This window comes from Adelges cooleyi, unplaced genomic scaffold, assembly GCF_023614345.1.
Source record: "Adelges cooleyi isolate 19-005CV unplaced genomic scaffold, UGA_ACOO_1.1 ACOO_flye_CR_arks_rails_tigmint_CR_PRNA_108, whole genome shotgun sequence".
NCBI classification, from domain to species: domain Eukaryota; kingdom Metazoa; phylum Arthropoda; class Insecta; order Hemiptera; family Adelgidae; genus Adelges; species Adelges cooleyi.
The window spans coordinates 14,003,250-14,015,254 of NW_026095761.1; the positions used below are offsets into that span (position 1 = coordinate 14,003,250).

The 12,005-nt window shown below is 33.7% G+C and overlaps 1 protein-coding gene across 6 annotated transcripts in view; it reads right to left on the minus strand.

Annotated features, from left to right (window-relative positions):
* LOC126847469 (uncharacterized) overlaps positions 1-12,005 on the minus strand; it is a 171,100-nt gene that overhangs the window by 137,185 nt on the left and 21,910 nt on the right. For all 6 annotated transcript variants that reach the window (XR_007687070.1, XM_050587725.1, XM_050587721.1 and 3 more), the window contains exon 2: positions 8,150-8,218. Coding sequence is in view for 5 of the 6 variants with exons in the window: in XM_050587725.1 (XP_050443682.1) it covers positions 8,150-8,167 (18 nt within the window). In the remaining variant the exon portion in view is untranslated. The remainder of the gene's footprint in view (positions 1-8,149; positions 8,219-12,005) is intronic.

A 12,005-nucleotide genomic window follows, 5' to 3' on the forward strand; every position in this document is an offset into this window, starting at 1 on the left:
ATTTGTATCGATTCCCCGACGACCTACCGAACAACAACGCGTTAACGATGACGAACGGCGGTGATTTTCGATTGTAGATGTGCAAACTATTCAAATGAAAACGGTCGCCGCCAAAGTGGAAACCCGACGACATAGCTGTTAATTATTAACATCCAATCACTGTGTATGTACATAGGTCTAAACACACCGAGCCTTAAGTCCGTGTTTCGTCCCTCGAGCTTAGAGAGACTACCGTACAGCCACTGTGCGGCATTCCGACTGCGCACAGGGGGATTATTTGAATGTGTTTAACCGAACCACCACTACTACGTACCTACGGAATTTAATGTATAGAATATATTATATATATATATATACATCCATGTAAATTAAATATAGCCGGCTAAATTCTCTCGGCTGCATTATACCGTTTAGGCGGAGGAGATAAATCCTTTCCGACGGTGGACGTCTCCGTTTGGACAGGTTTATTGAATGTGTATAGGACGAACAGTTTTACTGGAGTTTGCGGATTAGTTTGTTGCCAACGCAATTATCGTGTGATACTCTGTTAGCTGCAGCTACCGCCGTTTTAGGGATAGGATTAATTTCCATGTCAGTAACAGATGTGGGTCACTTGTTGAGTGCGCGGGTGTGTGTTGAAATACATATATTATTATTATTATTAAACGGGCTGGTGTATAATAATAATAATATTCCAATAAAACATAGGTGTATGTGCATTGGGTTTTCAACGTTTCCCCGTAGCGATATTGTGACTGCAACAAACGCGGTTTGACCGCAAATTAATTAAAACCAGTAAAAAGAACGATTTTTAATTGGTTTACAAACTCAACGCAAAAGGGCCAAATAATATAATTGCACACACTATTTATTATATGATTCACTGATAACAAGTAGTTGATTAACGAAGGTCGACGGTGGCGACGTTACAGACGATTGATAAAATAAGAATGCAATAAGATATAAATAATAAAATAGGTGGTCAAGTGTACATGCCATAATTGAAGTTACCATTTTCCGCCATCTTTGTGGGATTTAGAACCTTATCACACGTTTATAACTGTTATCACTGTTTATAACAATTACAAGTTAAGTCGGTAGCACAAAGTCACAGTTATATAAATATTATTTTATACACACATAAATAGCCAACGTCGACTTTAATTCTTATCACTAGTTAGCAATCTAGTTTATTATATATATATATATATATATATATCTGTTCAAGTAGTTCGACGGTTGACAGTGATAACATTACATAATATGTTTGATACAATTTCTTCGATCACACCGTGTTCTATTGGTTTTATTTAATCCCCCTTATCTACGCCTAAGATTATGATATGGTTAGTATTTGATAGAAACTATAAATGGATAAAAATAATTGGAGTTATTTAAAAATTTAATTACAATCTTTGGGCATAGGTACTATAAACGTTTTATATAATAACAATACGTACTGTTTCATTCGGTAATCTCGTTGCAATATAATAAACTATAATTTACTGTTCTCTAATACCATCCGCGCTGTCGGTGTACGGCGTGTACGTGAAATCAGCTTTAAATCAACTTTAAAGGATTATTTAATATATAGTACAATACCATGTAACATGGTTGTACACGAATATATTATCTCATGTATACATTTTTATAGATCAGAGAGAGAGAGAGAGAGAGAAAGCTGATACGGATGATGTCATCATTAAAACATACATTCAATACAATTAATGTATCTACACGATGGCGAGTGATAAACGAGTCGAGTCGTTTTGAATTTCGTCAAAAGCGAAAATAATATGGGCTTAAGCTCAATTAGATTTCGGCGTTCGATTGGATCTGGTAGGTATAAAGAAAGAGGGTCGGTATGAGGGGTGGGTCGGAGAGAGAGAGAACGAAAAATTAACAAAAAACCGTTCCTTTGAAGACAACCTTTATGTACATGACAAAATGTCACTCCTTTGAAATACACGGCGAACCTTTTGATAATTCGTCAGTGCAAAACGTTTAATGACGCCCTTTTTGAACCCTTTACCCCCGAGGCGACCCCGTGCACAAGCCCCCGCCGTTTTTTGGCCATCAGCCCGACATTCTGCCCTCACGCCGCGGTTAAACGAAAATTGCACAAACCGCGTTTTACCTATACACATATACCTATATTGTATATACAGAGTGTCCCATTTTAAAATACTAATCGGCTTTTCTCCAAAAATACTAATCCAATCACAAATTTGGTTTATTAGAGACTTTTAGAGTACAAACGGGGACGTTAAAAAAAAATAAAAATATGGTCCAACATTCAAAATGGCCGACTTACGGAAACCGTGTTTTTTTGTTAACCAAACAAAATATGTTCTTATCAAAACTAACAACTTTTGTAGGAAACATTTTTTCGGTAAAACCTATTATTTGTGATTTCAGTCTCTAGCTATTTTTACATTTGTTATTTTATTTTGATGCACATGGTAACCGTGTCATGTGTGGTAATCATGGTATGTACGGTAACCATGGTTTTTGTCTTTGTGATACACAGAAAAGAGGATAACGTTAACGATTAAGATAATGACAATGCAATGGTAATACTAATGATAATGTTAAAGACAAAGACAAAAACAAAGATAAAGATACATTTTAAGAATGTCTAATTTGAGATGTTCGAATACGCCACCATTGTTGTCCACACATGCCGCCATGGTATGTGTGGTATACACATACCATGGCTACCACAAAAACCAACGTTACCACACATGACACGGTTACCAAATGCATCGAAATAAAATAACAAAACTAAAAATATCTTAGAGACCTAATTTACAAATAATGGGTTTTACCATTTAAATTATGAGTTTTATCGAAAATTTTTTCCTACAAAAGTTGTTAGTTTTGATAAGAACATTTGTTTGGTTAACAAAAAATATATGGTTTCCATTTGAAAAAAAACTTGTTTTAGACCGTAAGTCTGCCATTTTTAATTTTGGACCATATTTTTTTTTCTTTCAACGTCCCCTTTTATACCATAAAAGTCTCTAATAAACAAATTTTTCATCAAATTAGTATTTTAAAATTAACACTCTGTATATATCTATATTCATCTGTATGTTGCCATGTTTTAATTACCTGGTAGGTAATTAGAATTTGCCTGCAACCATCGGTGGCGTTGACCGACGATGCCCTACTTGCTCGAATTGCAGCAAATTGTAGTACACATAATGTACATTTACAACCCTATGTCTAAAAACAAAACCCGATTACATATGTAGGATCATATTATCACAACTTTGAGAACGTTACTATGCTCGCTGTCGAATAAGGAATATCGCATAGGCAATTTATTTTCCCAGTACTTGCTAAAACGATCAGGTATTATTTGTACAAACCTAAACGAGAATCGAGGGCGCAATTTCCCAACAGTATTGGGAATGTTAGTTTCAAAAGAGGGGAGGGGACAATGCTGAGCACACCAAAGTCCTCTTCGAACGGCACCTATGAGCAGAATATGTACGTTCTACTAGGTCTGTGATGGTAGAATATTTTCTAGCCCTGAAAACCATTGTGATAATATACCCGAGTCTTTATCCCGAGGCGAGTTGTCGAACCAACTCGAGTCCTATGCAAATCGTCAGCAACAGCGTTTTTCCTCGGAAAACACAAAACCATAAAAGGGTTGTGTAGGTGTTTGGATAACGGACGGTACTCGGATGAAGAATTATTATTATTCATATGCGCCCACACACTCTGCCTCAATAAAATGTTTCCATACAAGTTTTGCAGTTTTGCTGTATTTTCTATATATTGTAATAAAACCCTTTGCACAAGCACCGCAGTCGATTGTGTACGCGACGATGACGGCCAAGTATAATGTAAGCCTAAGGGTAAACAACGTTTTTCGGCCTGACGAACCGTAATTATTAATTATTCAGGGCCGCCGACCGTGAATATCGTTGTGAACACACAACACGATATTATTATTATTATTATTATTACGGTGGATCGTGATAAAAGCTCTGTGGAGCACATGGGGTGAGATTTCTGCCCGCCCACCCTGGACCTTCTCGCTACAACCCCTTGCTTCCCTGTTCCTCATATACAGTTCTATTGCAATGCGTGTCGCATATAAAAGCTCGGAAATTTAAAAAAAAACCGTCGGCAATTTGCTTTTTGTTATATATATATATATATATATATACACCTTTTCTTTTTTTTGTTCATTGTAATCGTACAACTTGATAGATAGATCTAATTGTCAGGGTTTTTTTCAACTCCTAACATAACCTGAACGAGCACCAAGCCAAGATGATGTAAATTCTATTTATATTAACTTGTTTTTCAAATACATGTTGGACGCCAACTGTTGGCCAATGCGACGTTATTTGAAGCCCTATCCGAGTTGTAATTTCAAAAAGTATACAATCAAGTAACTGATTTTGCTTAAAAGGTATATGCTTAGTTCTGTACGTCACACAAGTTATCTTTAATTTGAACTTGAAGTATTTTTTGGAAAAGTCTGGTTTGAATTCGGGTTACGCCTTGTAGACGTTGGACTAAACAATGAAAAGTAAAGGATAAACAGGCAAAGGGATTTATTCTTCATTCTCTTTAAATGCAACGTACTTGATTTTTTACGCGCTATGAAGTAATCGTTTATAATTGAATTGTTATAAATTGCTGATTACGAGAAGAACTTGTTTGAGAATATTTAAAACGAAAATCAACAAATCTATCGAAATTGGAACTCGAATGTGAATATTAATAACCGCGTATACTATCAGCCGGTTTCAAGCATAATATTTTATTTTCCCACTACATTAATCGCAGAGTACAATACATTTTTACTTTTTAACATTAATTCGCCTCGTTTATATTAATTGTACTGTTCAACATTATTACAGACATGATGTGCTGCTATAATATGGACGTTGCATGTGTCAGTGTGTGTGTGTGTGTGTGTACAATATACCTACGTGTATAGGGAGTGATAAAAAAGCAATCTAGAATTTTGTCGCCCTCTCGCCCTTCCCCTGGCCATCAACCCGGAGGGGTACGTGTCCAACCCTTACCATCAATCGCAATTGTTTCCACCCGACGAGTACGCCATTGTTTCGCATTAGGTAATTTTGTTATTTTCGACTTGTGCATTGTTCGCCGTCGTCGTCGTCGACAATATATTATTATTATTATAATGGAAAGAGATACCGAGAGCGGTGTTTTTGGGGACAACGAAAGAGGCGGAAGAGAGAGATTGCTTGGCGCGTCGTCCGGCATCCGCCGATGTTATTATTATGGTAATAAGGAGCGTGGCGCGCGAGCAAGCACAGAAGAAAAGTAGAGGAGGAAATTGTCCTGTGTAAATTAAGTGTCAACTATATACTACCGGAGACGTTGTTGTTATTGTGTACCTACCTGTATTAAGGACCTATACCGATGTACCCTATACAAGGTGATCCAACAGAATTTTCATCACCAATCCTTATATAAGCCAATAAGGGAGATTTTCGGTTTTTTTTTTTTAAATGATTTTAATTACATACGTTTGTAGACAAAAAAGGTATAAAAAATATGTTAGCGTAGAATATTTAGAACTTTCATTTATTTGTTCATTTGTTATGATTTTATAAGGATTTGATTTTTTTATTGTATTTATATTTCCACAGAAAATGAGTGTCTTACGTTAGTTGGATCACCCTGTATACTATAACTTTCTTTTCCGTCTCTCTCTCTCTCTCTCTTACTTTAAGGTGTATATAACGCATTAAAGGTATACATATACAAGCGCCTATATATTATGTACAATAGCAACATAACAACATAACTTATTGTATGTATAAAAACAAAATAAAATAAAAAAATTTAAACTAAAATTAAGACTTTGTAGTATAACTTGTGCTGGAAAGTTCACAATAGCACAAAATATAAAATTGTATTATGCGATTTAAAATGTCTTAGACCGTAAACATAACTTTGTGCGCTAAATTGTTTGTAATTAAATTGATAGGAATATTTATATTGAACATAACCTTTGTATCCTTGAGTACAGTACTCACGAGGAACGTTTGATGTTGTATTTGATAGCGGTGTATAATAATATAGTATTATGTAGGACTTGAGCGAGGGGCACTACGGTCAGGGATGGTATATGTCGAGAGAGGGTGGTTTTTTGAACGGGAAGGGAGGGGTTTCGCTTAAATGCAATGTTATATAATAAGAGTAAATTGAAGTTGTTGTAAAAATTAATATATAATATATATATATAGCTTGTACAGTGTGTACGCCCTCGGCGGAACCCTACGCGTGATGGCTGTTGCTCGCCAAGGTGATTTTGAGATATTTAATAATGACTAAAGAATGCCCGGCATTTCCTATTTCCAACGAAGATGACATCCGGCCCGTCCGTATAATAATATAATATATATATATACACTCAATTTAGAGGAATTTGACGAGCTGCTAATTTCCAGACCGGTCGTGAGCTGACAAAGATATTAAAAATAAAATATATAAATATTTGTAAATATCGTTCTCTCCCCCCCCCCCCATATCTTCATCCTCAATCCTAAACGAACCCGGCTGGAGTAAATAACGAAATATTCCTTTAAGAAATTAGTTCATAATTGTGCACTTGTGGGAGAAAGTGTACGTTTTCAAGACAAGATAAAACAATGTGTCTTATAGGATATATATATAAATATGTATATATTTAAACGGTCGACCGATGGTGGTCGGTTAAGTAAAAAATGAAAAAAAATATACACATATTTTCAGTGTAAATGCACAGTCCTAGTATTAATCATGACAATATATGCTATTGGAATAAAAAAAAATATGTAATGTGTTTTTTTTTTTGCTGTTTATGTAGGATTTATTGCTTTTATTAACTATTTTTTTTTTTTACATATGGTCCATAAAATTCAATACATAATAACATGTGATTAACATTAATTACACACATGTAGGTATATCAAAACAACCCATTATATGTCAACAGCGTGGGTTTTAATTAGCTTTCCAACGGTATTATATTGATTTATGTTTTTTTTCGATACAATATTTTCAAGCTATACTATATTTTCGATCAACGGCTATATAGTGTGGTAGGTCTATATTAGCATTTTTGTTGTGACTGAGAGTCTAAATGATAAATTGTTTTTTTTAAATAGCAACCTAGTGTACCTAGCTTTGAGTAGGTACACCATAGAGTAATAATATAAACAGGTGAACTACCATATATTAGCTTGTATGCAAGAGTGAAGTAAAAAGTAGGACTAAAACCAACCAGTATGACCACATGAAGGAGGAAAAAAGTCTTAATTGTTGAACAAATAAAACAGCTCTAGGCATTGTTTGGTAATTAATACAAATAAGTAGCTAAATCTTATATACAACTTATAAACAAATTAATAATAATAAATTTATTATGTTTTATCGAATTTAAAAACAATATTTTTTCAAAATAATGTTATCATTTGATGTCTTATCACCACGATAGTTATTTTCTTCTATCTTGGCAGAGCGACTTTAGTCCTACTTTTTGCCACACATTAAAATTACCATAGCCACACGATTACATCGATAACAGGTATTCTATTAGAGAAATAAAAAAATGCGCAAGCTTTCACCCCATTCTATATTGTATAGGCGGTATATATATATATATATATATGTATGTGTGTGTTTTACCCTTAAGAATAACGTCTCACATCCTCGGAGGGACACATAAAACAAATATGTCATGTCCGAAGGGACGTATCGCTATTTTCGATTTGCTTAGATTATTTCCATGTTTTTTTTTTTTTATTCGCAAAAGTTTCTTAGTATAGCTTTTTTTTTTTGTTTATTTATATATGTGTATACATGTAAAACACAACATGTCCGGATGAAATGCGCGCATTCTTGTTTCACGGTATATGATTTGAATGGTGGCGCGAACCTATTAATATTTATAACATATATATATATATAGCCATTGCTTCGTAAACTTCCACGTCCAATTACTTACCGGGCAATGTTGCACTACTTGCCCGGTGTAGGTTATAATATTTTATGAGGAATCTCTTTTCATATATTATATCTACCTATGTAAAAAATGATACAAATCATTTGTCTTAAAACTGACGTGTGCGCTAAAAAAAAATACAATGGTAAAATAGTTACTTACAGTATTCACAGCCGTCATTTTTCGCACCTTTGTAACGGCACCAACATGTGTTGCTAAATTGTAATTAATCTGAAACATGCAAAATATAAAAATCATTTTAACGTTTAAATTCACTAGCCACTATATTTCACTAAAATATACATTTTATTCGTCGAGTAGATTATTACTACTAATCGAAAATAATTTCTGCTGCGAGGAAAATTCTGTAGTTTTGCTCTCAACAAATGATTATTATTTTCTTATGTCGGTCTATAGTATAAACCGTACATTAGTGAAACGTAAGATGATTGTTATCAGTATTTTTTTTATCGGTGATAACCCTCACAATCACGCTTTTTTTAGCTAAAAAATCCTTATCACTGATAACAAACTATTGATAACAATCCTCTTATCAATTACTGATCAGGGAGGATGATCCTTACACAACTATGCCCTACTAGACTGGACTATGATTTTATAACAAATATATATGAAGTCGAAGCTTTGGAGTGTAAACACACTTTGTGTGCGTGAATTTATTTTATACAAATATTTTTACAATAAATGTATATACTTGTTTTTGTTGTCAATTTCGTCCTATGGCTGTTTTTGAAGACAATAATTAAAATTTGTGTTCAATCAGTTATTACCATAGAGTCTACTCTAATAATATAAGGAGAGGCCATTGCCAATACTAGCATATACTTTGATACGAATCTACTATAATTTAATGACGGCAATCCTGCAACCTTTAGTTGAAAACAATAAACTAGACGGCAGCATAGTGTAACATGATAAGAATAACTTAATATGTGATATTAAATTTTTACTAATTAGGTACGACCATATTAAACCGTAACAAATTAAATCATTAAATTCTGTACACAGTGTGACCGTTTAGAAAGTGCAAAATTACCCGTTTTGAAAAATTGGTCTTTTGACCGGTGCAAAATATATGACCATTGCAATTATTGTGTCATATCAGTCACGTTATAATATTATTTACCGTTCAAATTGATTTGTATCGAAGTTGGCAATATTGCTGACAGTTATACGGGCTAAATGCAAATAACAAACAGGGCTGCTATTAACAATACATTTGATTGAATCATTTCGGCTATTTAGTTTATAATCCGGCGGCGAGTAAGTCATCGCTCTCCCCTTTTAACGTTTTTTTAAAGTAAACACAACCTGCAAACTACTATCAAAGTTATTATAATATAATATATACAACACACACGTGCGGGCCCATTAATTTGCGTTTAACGCGTATTAAACGCAACGTAATTAACAGTGAACTGTTCAAGAAAGTTATGTGTGTACCTACCTACGCCCAAGGGGTTAAGTAAACGCGTTAGTAGGGTGTACAAATGGGATTATATGAATAATAGATAAATTATAAGTTCTTCGCTGGTGTTCACGTCGGTTGTTTTTGATTAAGGCTGGGTTCGAGAAAAAGTTTCACGGGATAACACAAACAAAAGAACACACACACGAGATTAATTAAAAGAAACCTTTACAACAGCTCGCGTACGAGTCCGCAACCACGGGAGACATTTTATCTCTTATCTCTTATCTCTAATCTCCATAGATGTATACTAATACTAGATAGCCGTCTTGGAGTTATCAGTGAAGCTGACGCCATATTATTCAACGTAGGCACAATCGGTAAATAAACGTTATCAATATAATGCTTTATCACAGAATAGATAAAAGCAGAAGGGTCACTCTTAAAGTAAACAAAAACAATGACCGTACCCTTGCCTTTTCTTATCTATTTAGTACTATCAATTTAAAATATTGATATTACGGTTTGTATTTTATAAAATATATTTGTTTAAATTAGTTATAACTTGAATTTTTTAATTGCTAATACATATTAAAACCTCATAAGCAACTTATCTAGTTATTAAATCAATTTTTGTTTTGACTTTCGTTTAAAAATTATATTATACTTTTAGTTTTACCAAAACGGTCACACTGCGACGCGCTAAGACTATGGCCGTAGCGTTTTTATGTGATAAGTATCTTCCCCATGTTAATTTTTATCAGTGTCCGGGGCCTGGCTTTATCATCTTGTATAAATTACCCATAGACATTTTACTAGGTCTAAACCTTATGCCTTAATAGTTTTTAATTTTACCCGTTGTTGTTATATCATTGATAACGTTGGTTTACCGATCGTGCCTATATTGCATATGGCGGCTGCTATATCTATGCTAATCTCTTATCTCTTATCTCTCTTATCTTATCAGATAAATTTTCATTTTATTCCTGTCGATTTTTCCGGATGTGTGACAAAGTAAAGACATAAAATGCCTAAAGGGTATGATGAAAAAGATTGGCTTTTCATCTTTTATCGAGTAGTACTCTTGTTTATTTTCTCTTTCAAAAAGATAAACGCTCTACGAGAACACTCGACATTGTGTATGTCCTCAATTACATTTTTTTTTCTGCACTTCCTACATATACCCTCAGGGCTCCAAGTCCAACAGGTAAACGCGTACTTAGCTTACTACGCGAACAGGTGCGCGAACGTGTCTAAGTGCATATTTCTCACAACTCGTTTGCCCACCTTATTTGCTAATGGCAAACAACCGCAATACAAATTGTCCACCACCACCACCGCCCTTCGACCACCCTTGGGTCACCCTCCATTTCTGGGGATAGCCTCTTAAAACGGGCCATGATAATTTACCGTGTCGCCAATAACACTTAACGCTCGACGGCAGCACCACCTCTGCGTCACACTTAATGACTAATGCTAAGTATAGTGTCGTGTCTTAACAGGTAACGGCGACGACAGGTGGAGAGTAGTAAAAAATTAAGTGTCTTTCAAATAACAAAAAAAAAAAAAACGTTTAATAAAAAAGCATAATATTTTATTTTACCATCTACATTAATCGCAGAGTACAATACATTTTTACTATTTAACATGAATTCGCCTCGTTTATATTAATTGTTCTGTTCAACATTATTACATGTACAGCCGGTTTCACAAACTATTGTTAAATACACTCTTAACACAATGATAGTTAACAGTTCATTTAAATTTAACATCTGCTTAAAAGAAATGAGTTTTACCGTAACATTATTATTGTTAAATTCTATTTGTCAAGTTAACAAAACGTTAGTTGGGTTACCAAAGCGGTTACCTCGATTCCAACGTTCTCATTGGTTATTAAGATATGTGATAGGTAACTGATAAGTGATTGTATTATTTAATTTGTTTGTTTGTTATTATTTGGCATTTTATTTTACTTTCTTTTAACGTTTCGGTTTATATAAATAATTTATACATAATTGTTTAACTTATTGTTTAGACAGTCTATGCCTTACTAAAAATGTTTGGTCATTAAAATCATTTTTTCTATTTTGAAGGCCTAAAAAAAAATTAGGTAGTGATAAGAATTATTTCCATTGTCAGAACAGGTAAGTCATAATAATAATATCTTAATTACAAAATACAATAAATTATGATCTTTGATCCTATAATGCAAGTCTGTGCCTTTTTACCTAACCTACATAAAATAACTTCTGCTTACCTAATGAAGGGTTATCAAAGTGGTAATTTCTATTGTTCTCTAGACACTCAATATAAAGAAATTCCTCATCAAATGTGTAATTCATCATTATATATTACTAGTATATTCAGTCAACAAAAATTATGAAACAATTTCTGAACTACAATAATATAAATATTGTATATAAGTACTACAATACATTTTAATATGCCGATTTCGGGTGATTAATTTAACAATGTGTTAAGGCTAACAAATCTCGATGAAACCCAATTTTCACTAACTAGTGGTTAAATATAATTAACAATATGTTAAACACTTAACAAATGTTGGTGAAACCGGCTGATTGTTTTGAT